This window comes from Xyrauchen texanus, chromosome 50 (assembly GCF_025860055.1).
Source record: "Xyrauchen texanus isolate HMW12.3.18 chromosome 50, RBS_HiC_50CHRs, whole genome shotgun sequence".
Lineage (NCBI taxonomy): Eukaryota > Metazoa > Chordata > Actinopteri > Cypriniformes > Catostomidae > Xyrauchen > Xyrauchen texanus.
The window spans coordinates 2,458,519-2,477,932 of NC_068325.1; the positions used below are offsets into that span (position 1 = coordinate 2,458,519).

At 36.8% G+C, this 19,414-nt stretch overlaps 1 protein-coding gene across 1 annotated transcript; it reads left to right on the forward strand.

Annotated features, from left to right (window-relative positions):
* Positions 1 to 3,383: 3,383 nt before the first annotated feature.
* On the forward strand, positions 3,384 to 19,271 carry LOC127641497 (REST corepressor 3-like). The gene is made up of 12 exons (XM_052124533.1): positions 3,384 to 3,581; positions 3,679 to 3,735; positions 5,838 to 5,915; positions 6,004 to 6,056; positions 6,456 to 6,617; positions 10,304 to 10,428; positions 10,524 to 10,602; positions 10,891 to 11,109; positions 13,654 to 13,731; positions 13,818 to 13,875; positions 15,685 to 15,926; positions 16,011 to 19,271. The coding sequence occupies exons 1-12, from the start codon at positions 3,458 to 3,460 to the stop codon at positions 16,350 to 16,352; spliced, it is 1,617 nt and encodes a 538-aa protein (XP_051980493.1). The 5' UTR covers positions 3,384 to 3,457; the 3' UTR covers positions 16,353 to 19,271.
* The last annotated feature ends 143 nt before the right edge of the window (positions 19,272 to 19,414 follow it).

Consider the following 19,414-nt stretch of genomic DNA (forward strand, 5'->3'; position numbering starts at 1 on the left):
CAACACCACATCTTCGAAATAATCACACATTTGTTATATTCTTGTTTCAGAATCAAAATATTATACACTCAGTTTGTTCCTGCAGTCAGCTACTCATTTGCAAAGTGTTTCTTTATCAATATTATTTTAATTTCCACTATTTTGCATTAATATATGTATATTTTTAGGACCTTTAAGTTTTTTTGCTTTATCACATTATTTTCATGGCAAGTAAACACACAGTTTGATCAATTTAGGTTAAGAGTAATGATGAATTTTCATGAAAATAATATATCAATGAAAAAAATTATAATATTGTGATTCTGTAGGACATAACTTTATTGACATATTATGTATAGATAAACACTTGTGTAAAATATATTTTAAACACAAAGAGCATAAATACTATTGGAACATGTCAAAGTTGACAGATTGGATCACATAGCTTCAAGTAATATTTCATTCAGAGATTCAGATATTTCAATCCAAGGTTAAAAAAATACTTTCCACTGGTTCATAAATGTCACATTTGACTTCAACAGGAACTGTCATCTGCAGTCGGTTTTCAACGGGGGTGTGCGAACCCATGCAGAAACCCTTGCGTTAACCTCCTTGTGATCAATGGGGTTCTCACTCTCGGTGGGGAGCGTTGTGAGTTGTGTGTGGATGCCTCAGAGAATAGCGTGAAGCCTCCACATGCGTTATGTCTCTGCGGTAACGCACTCAACAAGCCATGTGATAAGATGCGTGGATCTGGTTATATATGTCTTCATTTGTGTTCAGCAGAATAAAAGTCACACACATCTGGGATGGCATGAGGGTGAATAAATGATGAGAGAAGTATCATTATTAGGTGAACTATCCCTTTAATGTACACAATGTTTTTGACAAGTCTTATACATACTGTACATATTAAAATAAGACTAATTCATGGAATCACATTGTCTGTATACAACCTTATACAATCATATACATCCTTTTAACCCCAGAATTACATTAATAACACATAACTTGGAGCTCATCCGCCTAGAAAAGTAGTCCCACCATTAAAAGTCCAATACAGACAACTTTACAGAAGAATAAATACAATGTTCACATACCGTTTACAATTCTGTTTTTAAACCTTCCTGTACATTTGCTCCAAAGTTGAAGTTGTATTGAGCTTTCAAGTGGTTCAGACTCAGCACACCTTGTTGGATGGTGCAGTTGTAACTGTGAACTTTGACACTGCTCTGAATGGAAACAGACGCCTTACACGTCCCAAACACCTATAGTGGACAGGACAATTTAGAGAACAAACATTTTATTCAAGATAAATTACAGGATTCTTCACCCTGTACACTAACAGTTACACCTCCAGTCACCAGTCCGTCAAGCTTCTGAAGTTTGCGGACGACACCTCCCTAATCGGACTCATCTCTGATGGTGACGAGTCTGCCTACAGGTGGGAGGTCGACTGAAGCGTACTGGAAAGATTGTGGCTGATCTCCCCCACCCTGGCCACAATCTCTTTGAATCACTCCCCTCTGGCAGAAGGCTGAGGTCCATCAGGACAAAAACCTCACGCCACAAGAACAGTTTCTTCCCATCCGCCACTTGCCTTATCAACAATGCCCGGTACCCACCCTGACACTCTCCACACTCCACCTCTGGCTCTACATTTCACTGCACTACTCTGCTCTCTTTTATTTTATACTTAATTTAAATTGATACTGCGGGGACATATTTATATTTATATTTATATTGCTTATATTTAAATTCTTGTTTCATTTAGAGACTGTGTGAACGCACCTACAACACCAAAACAAATTCCTTTTATGCGTAAAAAACGTACTTAGCAATAAAGCTTTTTCTGATTCTGATTTCTTAGGATAGTAAAGAAACACAAAGTAATTGACAGAGACAGTAATCTTATTAAGATTAACTCAAAGATGTGTACCGGTACATAACCAATGGCCTTTATGGCACAAGATTTCCATTTCTTCCTGCTGATAACATGGCACCGTGTTTCCAGTGCATCTATGGTCAGGTGTAAATGAGTCTCACCTTCTTCCTTTAATAAAAGCAAACATTAATGAAACTAACATGAATGATGTCTGTCTCAGTAACTTGAAATTGAATTTGAGAACTGAATCTGAATTGTGAGAAGTGAATGTGAAGATATATAGAGAGTTTAATTTTCAGTGAGGATCAAATTTTATTGGACTTCAGTTCCAAACGAATAAATTCAATTTCAAATGATACAATTCAGATTCAGTTTTTGAATAAATTCAATTTTAATTAAACAATACAATTTCAAATTATGTGATTCAAATTCAGTTTTTCAATGCAATTATTCAAGTTTAGCCATTCAAATTCAAATATAAATGGTTCAAATTCAGTTTCTGGTGGCACATATTTCAGCCCATAGGGAATTAACTCTTCAAAAATGAAAGCATTGTAATATTAAGTTTGAGCACATGAGTAAATAATCTCTCTCTAGATGTGCTCCGAACTCAAATGTATTTGGTGAAAAAAAACATTTCTACATGTACATTTCTACAATGACATCTGAAACTGAACACTATTAATTGTAAATGATGCTGCATCCAAGCCACTAGGTGTCAGTGTGAGTCCAAGATTACACAAAGACAAAAGTTACTGAATGCACCTTTAAACATTTGCTTCAATTTGTTTAAGATTAAAGACATGAACTGTCTGCTTCCTTAGGAGGTACCTTCATAAACAGTGCCTGATTTGTCATTTACTCTTTTTTTTTATTTAAAAATGTTTCATAAAATATAATATTTATATAAAAAAAAACATATTGTATATTGTATGAACTAAATCCCAAATGCAGAGATATTCATCTTCCTGCTCTTATCAATAGTTTTGTATAATTCTTATGTAATTACAAAAATAAAATCCCAAACTAAACATTATTAAAATAGGCCTAGAAAACAGGGAAGGATGCAAATAATGTTAATTTCAAATAAACACACTCATGTGGCAGCCTACTCTTCATTTGTATTATTTATTTATTTATTTGTTTAATATTTTTTTGCCCCGTAAGTTTACATTATTATAGTAATGAAGTACAAAATGATGATATATTGAAAAGGAAATAAAAAACAACACATAATTGCAATACTGGCGCACATAAGAGCCGCATTACTCTCTGTTGACGTGCGTAATCATTCCTTCCGCGAGGAAAGTTAGACCTCGAGACTCGATTGCCTTGTGGACAAACACAAAAAAGAGATAAAATAGCAATAAACATGTACATTTACATTAAACATTCGATGAAAATACATATTAGATGCTGCTGGTGTGAAGACAGGCAGAGGAGCTGAGGGAACATGAGTGCGGTCCAGCGGAGTGATACTTGAGTGCACAGCGGCGCAGCTGCGCAGTGTCACTAGAGAGAGCGACTCAGTAAGTGCTGTACGGCTTACATATTATAAAATTATTACTTAACGCAACCACGCCGACTTTGATTATGCCGGGAATGATGGGGAAAGGGTCGGAATATCTGGGAAAAGGTCGGTCAAATGGCACGAAAAGCCCGTCGACCGCCTCGAATGGACATTTTTCAGACGAGAGCGGCAGTGACGACGAGCACGGTATAGCCTCGAACAACCCTGCGGAGGTTCTCATTAAGCGGTAATATACTATTAGTCAATCCAGTTTTGATGGTAATACGTTTTTCTTACTTTTCAGATGTGGGCATGCGTGTGGGATCTGATTACCAAGCTAATATTCCTGAGTTTGATCCAGGTAGGAAATCGTCCTCTGTGTGAGTTACAGTATAACCTGACTGACTGTAGTAGCCTAGGTACACTTATCGCGCCGATATAACGTATTACATAAAAAACAATCAACATTATAACGTGTTTTTCCAACTACTCTGGGTGTCGGGTGATACATTATAGTAGTTTAAATTGTTCTATAGTGTCAGCGTATATTTATTTAATCACTAAAAGCTATTTGTGCACGGCTGTTAGCTTCCTCGTTTAGCCACCCATCAGCTAACAAACAACAACTTTATGACATGTAGTTTAAAATGTAAAAAAACCCCAATAATAATAATACTTTTGGCTGTGTTAATGTACAAATAGACAGTTGTCTATATAAACGTTGCTAAAAAAATATATATATTTTTAAATATTTTTGTAATAAAATGTTATGCACATATTGTGATTTACAATATGCTGTATAATAAAGCACTTTCGGCACTGTTGGCTTAATTTGTCCACAAATAATTTCCCAAAAGTGGATATACATGCAACACAAGAGAATTGTAATTTTTTTTAACCAAAATGTGAGTTTTGCAACACATTATGTATTGTTTTATTTCATTCTGTTATGGAAATCACACTGGTGGCCAAAAGTTTGGAACAATGTACAGACTGTGCCATTTCAGAAGGAAATTGGTACATTAATTCACCAAAGTGACATTCAACTCATCACAAAGTATAGTCAGGACATTACTGATGTAAAAAACAAAACAAAAAACAGCATAATCACTATCAAATTTGGACAGGCCCCATTTCCAGCAGCCATCACTCCAACACCTTATCCTTGAGTAATCATGCTACATTAATAATTTGGTATTAGAAAATCACTTGCCGTTATATCAAACACAGTTGAAAGCTATTATATTATTACAAATAACCAAATAAAATGGCATTTTACACTGCCTGGCCAAAAATAAATTTGCCTTTTGGATTTAAGGCAGTGTTATGATCTGGAGTTTCTTCAATTTGTCTGGTCTAGGCTCAATAACGTTATGCAGCAATAAAATGAAGTCAGCAGACTACCTGAATGTACTGATGAATGTTTTCTTCCCTGATGGCTCTGGCATATTCCAGGACAACAATGCCAAGATTCATCAGGTATAAATAGTGAAAGAGTGGTTCAAGGTGCATGAGGAATCATTCTCACACATGAATTGGCCACCACAGGGTCCTGACCTTAACCCCATTGAAAGTCTTTGGGATGTGCTGGAGAACACTTTACGGAGTGGTTCGACTCAGTGCTGCCTTTAGCGTTGATTATTGTGCATATTCATCATGGCATTGTTTTGACAACCTTATGCAACGTCACAACATTTATTTCTGTCCACAGTTGCATACATTTTTGGCTGAGAGCTTGTATTGACAACGGGAGAGTCGAATCACTCCGTAAAGTCTTCTCCAGCACATCCCTAGTAACAAGTAACCGATTAATCGAGTACAGCTGTAAATATTCGAGTTGCAATTTGATTTACCTTTGTTTCCTCTGCTTGCTGTGGGCAACATTAAAACTGCTTCTCTCACCTAAATCTTGCTATTAGTTCACTCAAAATGTAAGTTTAAAGTGATTGTATCGCTTCAGAGGACTTCGATTGTATGTTCTGTGTGTGTGCCATTTATTTTTATTTTATTTTTGTTAATTTTGAAATCTTTTTAATTGTTTTTAGTAAGGAAAAACAGGTTAAAAAGTTGAAGGTTGAACTTAAATTCTAAATTTAAAGTTATTGATTAATAATTTCTTTGTGTTATGTATTTGAGTACTCAACTAAAAATGACTCAATGCCCATCCCTAGATTTTATCACACACAAATCATGTTAACACTAGATATAGAACAAAACTGATTTTTAACAACCGATACGATACTAAATATCGGTTCTCGGACATGTACACAAATAATTGGTATGCTTTATTTTTGCCTTTTTGCACAATGGTAGCCAATTAATCGGAGTACAACAATAAAAACATATAGCAATAGCATTCACCTGTGAATATTAATATAATTAATACTGTGTTCACATACATATTGTTCACACACACTGTAAAATTCTGTAAAAATCTGTTTTTGTTTTATTGGGATATTGTAGGTTCCACAAAATACAATGATAAAGACAGTGGTGGCATGCTCGTTTGGTCTCCACATCACACAATATTTGACTCGAAATGTAAGTATGCAATGAACAGTGTCATATGTTTTTATTGGAAATGTATAATGCTGTCTGTCACACTTAACGTGTTTTATTCCCCCCACAGTGGATGAGTACATTGCCATTGCAAAAGAAAAGCATGGGTACAATGTTGAACAGGTGAGTTAACGGAACATGCTCTCAAAAGTTGTGTTTCCATCCAAGTTGCATATTGAATTTATGCGAAAAACCATAATATCGCAAAAATTCTGCACGTTTCCATTCCATGTGTTCATTCAGTCACTTGACTTTTTTTGAAGTGCATCTTGTATTTCTAATGAATTCAATATTAGTTTATTCTGTAAATTTGAGAATTGTTATTTTTTTATCCACCTCAAGTGAGTGTATACGTTTTTTAATGCACATTTTAGAAATTTTATTAGAATCGTGGTGTTTCCATTCAGCAGTTTTTTTGCAATATTCCAAAATGCTCATAACATACATGGATGGAAACCCAGCTAAAGGTGCATTTGCTGTTGGTGGTTTCTGAATGGATATCTTCCATTGTGTGCGCCACAGGCTCTTGGCATGCTCTTCTGGCATAAACACAACATCGAGAAATCCCTGGCCGATCTCCCGAACTTCACCCCCTTCCCTGATGAGTGGACTGTGGAGGACAAGGTGTTGTTTGAACAAGCATTCAGTTTTCATGGGAAGAGCTTCCATAGGATACAGCAGATGGTGAGTTCCTGCTCAGGGCTGCCCGATGGCCCGGGGCCAGTGTGAGAGATTCAGGCCATTTGCAAAAAATTTCACTTGCCCGATCAAGCCAGTGCTGCATTTATAACGTTAGTGGCAGTGTTTTAGTCAAGTAACTAGATCTCGAGTCTTGAGTCCTCACTGCTCAAGTACAAGTCACCAATATTTTGATATTGTGAAACATAAAATGAGATGTCAGAAAAAGAACCGCCATTTAGATTATGAAAAGTCCTTTATGCGTTCTAGACAAACTTGTACAGGTACGTTTTCTTCTGAGGTGAACGTTTCAGAGGACTTGAGTTCCAGAAATACTCAAACCAACAATCATGTCAGATCACATTTTCCCCATTCTGATGGTTTATGTGAACATTAACTGAAGCCCCTGACCCGTATCTGCGTGATTTTATGCACTGCTGCCACATGATTGGCTGATTAGATCACATGGATGATATTTGGTGCCAGACAGGCTGGTTTGAGTATTTCTGTAACTGCTGATGTCCTGCGGCCTGATGTATAAACGTTGCGTACTCAGAAAATGGGCATTGAAATGTGCGTAAGCAATTTCTCACGAACATATCAGGATTTATAAAAAATAAACTTGCCGTAAATATTTGTGCACCGTCCGGACACTCTTGACTTTGCGTACGCACTCTTTAACTGTTGTGTGTGAATTGGCGACTCCATCTGGACAAATAATGAAATGAACAGATTGATTAAAAACTCTTGATTTTCATTTATTTTACATTTTTAGAATAAAAAAAGTATGTAGTTAAGCACTTGAAACAGAAGTAATCGTTATCAAGCCAATAGTCGCCTATATTATTTTTATGTAACTAATTGAAAATGCATTCAAATGTAAGCTGTAAAAGGGAAATATTGGTTTGGAATACGCTGCGTTTGGAGAGCTTTCCCATGCCATCATAGAGAAGGAACATACAGAGTAGGCCTAAATAAAAATTACAGTGAAGATTTCTTAATTTGACATATTTTGTGTTCTATTATAATTGTACTGAGATAAGTACAACCTTTGAATAAAGATGATGCATTGTGCTCTTGACTATGACTGATATTAAATGGCTCTGTAAAATGGACAGTAGCTTTAAGATAGGAACTGCTGGCCACATTCAGTAATCTAACAGACCATTAGACTGACATGTCTAATCAGAAACAGTATTGTACAGCAATGCACATAAAATGTGCAACAAATGTGTTCCTGCTCCTCTTCATCCTGACCCTCATCGCAATGAAATCCCCGTTCTAGTCAAATAAAAACATTATGAAATATACATTTGCCATTCAGCTGCTTTTTAATATAAAATACAAGTAATCTGATGATATCAGACAAGCTGCACAAAGAATTTAAAATTTTTCATTTTGTTTCCAGTACTAAATATTTAACTTCTCAATAGAAACGCCCTTAAAATGATTTAAAAGTTTTTCTGAGAAGCAAAATTGCTTAAGTTAGATTTATATCTGCAAAGATAAAAACATTTTGCCAAGGGATATTCAAGATATATCCTTTAAAACAAGTTCATATATTAATAAATGATGTTTTTTCACGGAGCAGTATCTAACCTTATATGATATTTACAGTCATGGTATTTCTTATAATACAGTTTCTCGTACTGTTAAACGCAGTAATCACATGTCTTGATGAGGATTATGCATAGTAAAAACAGGTGTTGTACACTCCATATATGGTTATTTTGGGGAGTAGACGGGGTGGGGAATGAATCACGTGCATGTATGCACAATCTTCTGCTAGACAGGATTTAGTAAAGGAACCATGCGCATGTTCTGGCGTACGTACGGTTTTATAAATCAGAGTTTTATACATGAGGCCCCTGGTATTTTCACACGCAACAGTCTCTAGAATTTACTCCAAATGTTGCCAAAAACTAAAAACATCCAGTGAGTGGCAGTTCTGTGGATGAAAACGTCTTGTTGATGAGAGAGGTCAACAGAGAATGACCAGACTGGTCTACAGTAGCTCAGATAACCCCTCTGTACAATTGTGGTGAGAAGAATAGCATCTCTGAATGCTATTCTGAGATGTGGGTTGGTGCCGTTTTGGCGGCACGAGGGGGACCTGCACAGTATTCAGCAGGTGGTTTTAATGTTATGGCTGATCAGTGTAAAGGATCATTTTCCACCCTGTTTTTGGCCCTCTGTCTGAAACGCTCTGTTTTGGCTCAAGTGCCTCCTTAAATCTTCAACTTGAATGCAATCTGATCTGATTGGCTAACATTATGCAGTCTCTCAAATTTAGCAAGCTTAATTGGAAGAGAATGAACAAGCCCCTCAACATAAAACAAAATTGCAGGGTTTACACAACGCAAATCCAACACATTGAATCTTAATATATTTAACTGTTCATCTCTAGCACAACTATTAATACGATCAAACAGTCATGAAATCTGAAATCGGCATGAATGAAAAGGTTTACTTGTGTTTTATAAGTGTTTTTAACTGCCCCATCCTTCAATAACAGTTCCTTTGCAAAGCTTGAAGCATATTATGACGGTTCACAAACGATCAACGCTGACATGAGCCGAAAAAGTGCACATACATACTGAAGGCGCACTGTGGTGCACATCGCTGGAAACACAACTAAACATTTAAAGACCTCCATCGTCAAATACATCATATGTTTGCATACACCTGGGGTTTTAAAAGTCTTGAACAGTAACTTGTTTTCATAGTCATCACTATGGTTTATATGGTTAAAATACGGTTACTGTAGTAACCCCATGGTACATTTATTGTGAGGGAATGCAAAACGTATTTCATAAAAAAATTCCCACCCTGTCCTCAAAGGAGCTCTGTACTTCCTTGAAGTTCACTTATTGTTAGTAAATATTGTCATAATGTAGAATTACATGACCATTTTCACCCTGTTTCTGGCTCTCTGTCTGAAATTGTTTTTGTGTATTGCTACCTTATGAAAATATGTGTTCCCAATGCGTTCATTACGGCCAAATTATGGGTCGTCATGGCAAATACGAGACGGATGAGAAAGCAGGCAGCCTTATTATCATATACTTCATTGTTTTTCATTCCGCTCCACGTTCTTCTACCCTGTTCAAATAATGTAATCTCACATCAATATTTTGAGGAATTATGTATTTCTTTGGTAAGTAACCATGTAATAAGCTGCATCTTTGGGATAGTTGTAATTAAAAAAAACATTTACAAATAATTTTCAAACAATAAATATTAAAATGTTTTTTGGGTTTGTTTAGATGATCATCTGTCATCAGTATTAAACATGTATTAATTTGGATTTTCGTAGTTTAATATTCAAAGTCTGGGACAAGACTAAAATGGTCAAATCAATACAGAAAAGGCATTTGAAAAGTACCAAAAATAAACAACGAAGGCCTGTTAAAAAGTTTCCAATTAAGTTTTAATATTACTTCTATTTAACAAAAAGAAAAAAGTTGAAATCTTTTAGTTTTAATAAAAATTCATCCAAAGACATGAAATTGCCTGATGTTCAAAAAGCACCAATGAGTCAGACATGTTCTTGACAGGTTTCGTGAAATTCACCTAATTGAAGTCATCAGATTTGTCACTTCTTTTGAAAGTGGCACAGTAAATCATCATCATTTACTAAAAATGTATAAAAAAATTCAGCATTAATTATAGAATTTTATCATTGATTGTAGTTGCCGGACAAATCCATATCCAGTCTTGTGAAGTACTACTACTCATGGAAAAAAACACGGTCCCGGACAAGCCTGATGGATCGTCAAGCACGGAAGCTGGCAAACCGGAGTAATCAAGATGAAAGGTCATTTGTCCATTTACAGGCTCTAGTTTGAATCATTATTGATTATTAAAGTTTGTATGTTTCTGAAGCTCACTATACTGTTGCTTTTGTGTTAGTGAGGAGGAAATGGAAGAGGCCAACCCCATTGAGGCAAACGACAGTGATTATGACCCTACAAAAGAGACAAAGAAAGAGGTAACAATTTGACATGAGTTTATTGGAAATACATACTTTGATTCATGTAACTGACACAAGGGGATGTGATGGCCTTCTCCTTTAGCAAACATGACAAAGTCAACATGAAATGGCATTTGCAATCTATTTTACTTCCATTATGTGATTTATTTCTGCATGAAACAGTATATTCAACAAAAAAATGTGGGCAGTACAATTTTATACATTTTGAATTGACTGGATGGCGAAAAGTGGGCTCTATAGGACAGGTGGCTGGAGGTGTGGGGTTAATTTGCTTGCTTTTGGTAGAGTCACACTGAGCCTCAGACATTGAGTTCCAAGATTGGAATGGGACGGCGAGACCATCAGACCCTACAGCACCGCCATCACTCCCAGCGGTCAAAGTGCCGCCCACCCAAAGGCATGTACCTCACACAGGAGGACGTGGTGGCCGTCTCCTGTAGCTCCAGTGCAGCAAACACTGTCCTGCGTCAGCTAGACATGGAGCTGGTGTCCCTCAAACGGCAGGTATGAATGTGACAATGTTTGAAATTAAAGGTGCACACAATCATTTTTACCTTATAAAAAAAAAAAGTTTACAAAAATAAATCGTACTTAAGGCATGGTCACATTTACCTTTGCATGGCAAAATTCCACTGGCAAAGAAGGTGCGGGCGGATGTTCAGTGCATGTGAAGCCAGCAAAAAAACGAATTGCCAAGCGGCCTCTTTTTAATGCTGTTATATATCTTTGTTGATATCAGGCACACCAAAAAAAGTTCTGTGAACTTGTGCATGGATGTATGTGCTTTGCAGATCAGATGGTTTAAGCCACACGGAACTGGCAAAGTTCAAAAATCTTGTTTTAGCACTGCGGTCACCACACTTGCTTGGGATGCCAGATATCTAATGTATATACACTGTCATTTGTGAATACCATTATAATGGATGCTATACCCCTGAATGCCCTAGTAATTATGACATGAAAACAAGTATTATGGATCTGTCAGAGTGATGGATAAAAATGTTAAGCATACCCTCTAGTTATGATGTAAAATTAGACCTGACAACTCACTAGCTCATTCTCAAATATGCAGGCTGTTATGGCTCCGTGTAGGGGGGGTTCATTAAATGACACTGAATACTGGGAAGCCTTTGCAGTAGATTTAGGGGTTCGGTGTAGCAACAAGTGGCCCATTTATATCTGAAAAAACTGTCAATATATATATTGAGAATCATCTAGAAAATGTTTTGATGCATGAAAAAGGCATTGATCACAAGTTTACGAAGTTTGAAGTCATCTTGATATTTTTTTTTCTTCGGGGGCTTAATGTAAAAATGTCATGGGGCGTAACCGTCCAGAGAATCACTGAAATTCAAACCTAAGTCATGTGGTGTAACCAACATGCAGCCATTGTGTTGACATGGGACAAATCAAATAAAACAGAAAGGATCCCTGTAGATCTTCAATACTGTGTGATAAGGTAATATATATATATATATATCATATTATTTAATATCAATATTTTGTTTTGGTCATTTGATGTAACACTGATCAAATTTTTGATATTCTTGACTCAAAAATTCATGATGTTTGTTGAAAAATATTTTTGAAAACATTTTTGAAATTGATTGTTGCGTTTCTCCAAAAATTGGGAAACAAACATGGAAACAAGATTACATTTCCTCCATTAACGTGTTTTAAACAAAAAAAATGATTTACTGTCGTTTTCACTTATTAACAGTGTTGGTTGTAATCGGAGTAATAAGTAATGTATAGATACTGTAATCTTAATTACTTTTTAGACAAAAAAGCTGGTGTGACATTAGATTTTAAATTCATATTATCAGATTACAGTTACTGACTTTCAAATAAGTACATTACTTGGATTACACATTTCTAAAATTATTTAAAATATATTTAAAACATGTTCGTATGTAGGGCTGCAACTAACGATTATTTTTATAATCGACTAATCTAACGATTATTAGAACTATTATTTGGGCGATTTTTGAATCGATTAATCATTAGCTCTTAACTGACTATTCAGCTTGTGTCCCGACTTAAGGTTGTATTAATCGTGCTTACTAAAAATCGAGGGGACAAAATCATCTTTTAAAAATACCACTCTGCGTTTCTGGGGGACTGCAGGGCACTCCGCCCCTGGCAGCGGCTCAATCACTCCAGGCGGTCCGGGAGTCCAGTTCCCACTCGCCCCGCGGACGGCGGCCGTTCCCTACAGTCAGGCTACTCTGTCACCCGGCGGATGGCAGCGGCGCTCCCCTGGGTGGACGGCAGTTTCGAGGACTCTGCGACAGGCATCTCTCCTCCTTCCCGGGTTTCGTCACCAATGTAAGGGAAAGGAGGAGGCGAGAACCGGCTTAATAATATAAATCATATTTAATTAAAGACACACATAAACGCATACAGGGCAGCTTCCTGTAAATCTCTCTCTCGCTCTGTCCCACTGCAGTCTCCAGTCTGCCTCTTTCCCTCTCTGATGCTTAATTAGCCTGATTGGGGCCAGGTGTGTAGCATCACGTAGACATAAATCATGTGTTAAATTAAATCAGACGACTATTCAACAACGAACATTTTTGTGGACTTTTTCTTTATTGTCGGCTAATAATTTCAGCCCTATTCGTATGCACATCTGTTTACATATTTGACAGCTGAAGAGTCATTAACAAGTTTTTGTAACGTGGTGCTGCGTTTATTGCATGTAACAATGAACAAGCGTTTCAGAAAGTAACTTAAAATTAATCTAATTATAAGATTATAAAAGTAATTGGTAGTGGATTACTTTGAGTAACGTCCCAAACACAGCGTATAAACTTCTAAAAAGGAAGAATTTTCGTTATCTGTATCGGTCTCTGTATCAGAAATTCTATATCGATGCATCCCGAATCACCTTGTTATTGGACATTTTTACTAGTGAAATGAATAAATCATGGCTGACTGTGAATCGTTTTGATTGCTAGGTGGAAGCGCAACATAAAATACTCTCTGTACCTTTAATTAATGACATAAGGATTTTTTGCGTTTTCTTCTCTTTACCTGGTCTTGTTTTAGGTTCAAAACGCCAAGCAGTTAAATAGTGGACTTAAACAGACGATTGAAGATGGAGTTGATGAATTCCGGCTGCCTGAGGTGAAGCATGATTTGATCTGGAACTTGTTCATTTCTGCTCCCATATTGTTGTCAGCTTTTTGCCAACTGTTTAGTTTTTGTTCCAGTGCACCCAAAAAATGAATGCCCGCTGGACAACAGACGAGCAGCTCTTGGCCGTACAAGGTAAATAGTTTACATAAGGTATTTTACAACATTCATAACATTTAAATCATATACACTACCAGTCAAAACTTTAGACACTTGACTGAATTTGTTTCTCATCTTAAAAGGTTTTTGGTAACACTTTGTTTTAAAGTGTCTGTGTTACTGTCATTAATAACAATATGTAAGTACAAGCAGCTTTACACAGTAATTAATACACGGCAACATAAACACTGTAAAATAAAGTGTTACCAACTTTTTTAACAAACCTAAAGGCTTATGCTACATCGCTTTAAAGTGAAGGAAAAGCATCCAACAGGTGTTCAGCATACAAAGGAACTGTTTAATTGAGGATGCCCATTTTTATATTCGGATCATTATATTTGAAAGTGCTACACTCCTGTTGGTAGCTGAAAACATTTGATCAAATTAGCCAAGATATTTAATAAACACTTTCAGTGGAGTCACGTGACTGCATGCGAGGTTCAGAAGTGTGAATGGCGAGCTCTTTGTACTTTGCTAGTTTTGATACTTTTACTGATATACCTGATCCATAAATGTTTTAGGAAGACAACATGTCAAAGATTTCAAAATCCTCGTGCTCTGAAAACATTAAAATACACTTACGTGCTCAAGCTGACGCCTCTCCGGAGGCCTCGGACCAGGGAGTCAGTTTGGCTGAAAAAGTGACAGATTCTGCGTGAATTGCTGAACATATCGGCAATGCTGACAAAGGTCATTGCTGACTTGGAGGACATTGCTGCAATACGTCGATCGATCACTACCATGGAGACGAAATTCACTGATGAGGGTACAAGAGTGCCAGATATCGAGAAAGGGGGAACTATCTGCTAGCGACCAAAGCGAACTTGGAGCTTCTCTTGGAAAAGTTGGAAAATCGTAGTCTCGCGGAACAACATCAGAATTGTTGGAATTCCTGAGCGTGCAAAGTTCAGAATATGGTGAAATTTCTGGATGGGCTCTTTCCGAGTCTGCTCGACATAATGGGCCATAAGCTGGAAATCGAGTGAGCTCACAGAGTTCCGGCTCGCCAATCCGCTGAGGGAGACAGGCCCCAATTAATTCTGGCCAAATATCTGAGATCATCCGATAAAGATCTCGTGTTACGCGAGGAGTAAAGGAAGGCTTTCTTGGAAAAACCACAACATTTTCTTGTTCCCAGACTTTGCAAATTTGATAAGAGTGAAACGTAATCGAATAAAGGAATCAAGAAACTCTTACATCAATGGTCACTTTTGCACTGATGTTCCTGGCCAAAATGAGAATAGATGACCATTTGAGGAAGCTGGGTGCCTTTTTTGGTTCTTTTTGTGCTGGTTCTGCCGAGCGGCTGGAGTGTGTTTTGTATAGTAACACTCCTTCGGCACAGTGTTGTGGATAAAGCTACACATTCTTTGTGTTTATCCCGCCGCCTATTGTCTGGAGTTTGTTATAATAGATTTTCTTCTGTTATGTCATTCTGTCTCACAAAATGTTTATAGAAACACTGGACTTGAGCAATCTTGTCACAGGGGCAAAATTGTCACAGGGGCTCTTGTAGGTGTACATGGACCGTTTGAGTTTAGAGGGATGGACGCTAGTTGGCGCTGTCATATGGCGGGTTCTGTTTGTTGGTTTGGTGGAGGTTTGGGGTTTGATTGTTGCGTTAATGTTGGAATAATCTTGTTTTTGTTTTATTTATTTTCTTAAATGTAAAATTTGGCAAGAAATTAAGTTTGAAGTGATGATGGGGGTGGGGTGGTTGGGAATAATAGGGATATAAATTATTCCATGTATGTTCAGTTTGTTTTGTTTGTTCCATTCATTCAGGGGTGCGAAAGTACGGGAAGGATTTCCAGGCTATCGCTGACGTCATCGGGAATAAAACGGTGGGACAGATGAAAAATTTCTTTGTGAACTATCGGCGGCGCTTTAACCTGGATGAGGTGCTTCAGGAGTGGGAGGCGGAACAGGGAACCCGAGCCCCCAATGGAGACGGTGCCAACTCTGGTGAGGAAGGAAAGAACAGCAACACCTCTTCAGGAAAGAGCACAGATGAGGAAGAGGAGGAGGTAAGGGAAAAAGTTCAAACATAGCAATGCTCTTCACAAAGAACAGCAATTACTTACATTTCTTTCCAATTTTATCTCATTAAGGGTCAGGTGACTCCAGCGTCTGGTCCATCTCCTGTAGCCACATCATCAGCTTTAATGCCCACCATCACCTCCACCTCTTTCAACCAGCCCCCGCCCCTTCTGCGCCCCTCCCTGCCTGCCACCCCAGCCCTACATCGCCAACCGCCACCATTGCAGCAGCAAGCCCGCTTCCTCCAGCCGCGCCCCGCCCTCAACCAGCCACCGCCGCTCATTCGACCCTCTAACACCCTCCCTCCACGCCTCAACCCCAGACCCGCAGCGCCTGTCCCCATTGCCCCAGGCCAGCAACTCCCCACTCTAGTGGGCATCCAGTCTGAAACGCCCCCCTCTTCTCTGCACTGACAGGTTTATATATGAATTAGTTAGGTCATTGTGAATATTAGAATAAATAATAGTCTATTGTTAAATGTAAATATTCGGCATGTGTTAGGTATGTTTCTATTTATTTGAAATACAACAGATTTGTTTCATTTTAGATTTTGTAATGTTGTAACTCCCTTCTAAAAACAAAAAAATAATATTATGTGCTATATTTCTGCACTTTTACCTGGTTTTTGTTTGACACCAATGCATTCAAAGTACAGTGTAATGTCATACCTCTTAGAAAAAGGGTTTGCCTGTTGTTTTGATCTTCTGTCGTCTGTGGTTGTTCTCTTGTCTTGGTTACTCTGTTTATCACAAGCCATTTCAATATTTAATCATGTGCAGGATATAAAGTATTGAAATCTAAAATTAAATTTTCACTAGTAAAACTTTTACAAGAATCTGTCATTCACTCCTGTTCAAAATGCAATTACAGATATCTTTGATTCATTTCGTACTTTTGAAATTACAAATTCACGTCATTAATACACTTATAAATTTTTTTTTTTAAATATTAATAATTGTTACTAGTGCAAATGTCCATTCATGATATCAACAATTGAATTACAACTAGAAAAATTGTATTAATCTAATTTGGCTTTTAATAATAACTGTGATGTTATTGTAACTAGTACTAATGCTTTCAATCAATATCTTTAATTACTCTTCGATTTAATGATATCTGAAATCCATTTCCAGATGTTGAAATCAATATTGTCATTAGTGAAAACCAAGTTACAGATATCAAAAATTAGCATGTTTACTTAGTAGGTTCCAAGCACTGAAAGTGCAGGTGGCTCTAGCTCAACCTTGAAAATGGTAGTATTAGCTGCGCCACACTAGAAGTCAGCCATTTTGGATTTTTAAACTTTTGGATTTTTAAACTTTTGGATTTCTGAACTTTTAAATACCCCTTGGGGATTCATGTGACTTGCACCAAATTTGTGCAACATCATGCCAAGACATTGCAGATGCTAAATTGCGAGTGGACTTTTTATATTTTGAATGGTGTTGCCATGGCGAAGCAATAAATTTATGGGTAAAAATGTATAATATAATCTTTCATAATTGTACTTATTAGCTCAGCCCAACAGGAAGTTGGCAATTTTGGATTTTTTTTTAATACTGCAGTCTCTGAAATTTAAAATACTCCTCCTAGGTCATTCATGGGACTGTCACCACATTTACACAATATTATGCCAAGACACTGATGATGCTAAAGTGCCAACAGATTATGATATATCGAATGGTGTTGCCATATTGAGGCATTCAATTAATGGCAAATGGGAAGTGTGTGATTTAGATCAAAATTGATATGTATGTTTACACTTGGGGGGGGGCTAATCACATGGATTTGACTATTTTGGGTCATTGTCATAGCGCCACCACCTGGCACCAAGAAGTGTGGCTCTTACAACAGACTTTAAAATAGTCCTCTTATATTTACCCACATTTAAAAAAAATTTTTTTAGAATAATGACAAATGCATGTGTCCACCTTGCATTGTTTTCCAATAGCTACGGGGTGAATATGAACCAGTTGTGCTTAGGCTTGTCATTGCTGCTTGCAGCAATATTAATTCCATTTAAGTACTTTAATTGCTAATATATAATTAGCATATATAATTAGTAATTTCTGATATATAAAATTGGAATTTCAACTAGCACAACATTATAGATATCGGTCATTTTTTTAACACGATTGAATGACAGATTCTAAAGTGAAATTCTATACTAAAAATGCAGTTACAGATATCAGTAATGATTTAATAGTTGAAATGTCACTAGTGCAGATGTAATTACTGATATCATAAATTAGCATTTTTACTAGTTTTTCCATTCCTGGTGTATTTTAACTAGTGAATATTTGACTGGAGATATATATATTTCGCATCCTACATGTGATTAAATGTCAAACGGGCTTGCCATACTGTGCTTTTATATTTTGAATCTTGGTGCTATGGACTGACAGGTGAACAAATGCCTGTCCAAATTTTCTTGCCATCAAAGTGCTCTTAAAAAATAAGTGGAAATCATCTCAATCTTTACAATTGCTTATAAAGATCAAAGAAGAAATCTTAGTTTTCTGTCATACATGTTCATAAGTTGTTACAAACTCATTTTATCAAATCTTTTTTTCCATTGTTGGTAAATTATTCCAATAATCAAATAATTAAAATGATATGGTCCTTTTCAAAAGTACAACTCTCATTTCAGCCTAATAAATGTTTTTGTAGTGTTTATTATTATTTATTTGGGTCCATTTATGAACCTGTTTGAAGTACTTTGAAGTGTGAATGGTCCAGATGTTTCAACCAGACATTAAGTTTCCATTGAATTCCAAGTTGTGGGATTCTGCAATTTAACAAGAGGATAAACATCTGAAGATGGAGATTACTGTGTGAACTTGTTCAGTTGTGTCAGCCTGTACAATTTTCTCATTATGACTTCATTTTCTCTCTTTTATCGGAGTACTTGTTCTTTAGGTGTTTAATGACCTGATTATTTGTGATATTTCTATTTAATCTGTCAGTTTTTATGTACATGTTTCTTTGCCTGTGTGCAAACCTTGGCACTTAAAAAGCTCATTTTAAAGCTAAACACGAGGAAGATTCTGCTCATAACTGCTGTTTCTACTGTGTGCATTTTGACTGCAGATCGGAACGTGCTTGAAATGTCTCAAACAATATGAAACCATTCAGTTGGACGATGTTAAGCATTGTTTATGTATCTTATGATGGATATTCCTCAAGATTTGTTTTTTTAAACAGCGAAGGCTACAAGAGGTGTGGCGGCATTTTATGTGTAAAAAAATAGTAAAGTCTCTTACAAGTTGTGCCTAAAGCATGTTCATTATGTAAAGTGTAATGCTCTGTCATGTGCTTGTCATATTGAAGTATTAAACACTTCCACTTTGAACAGACTCTTGTTTCGCTTTACACTGAATTTCACGATAGTTTTCAAAGTAAAATACGGTGAGAAAACTTTTAAGATGCACTTAAACGTGTCTCTCGACCTCTTAAGCACACAACGTTTCAGAAT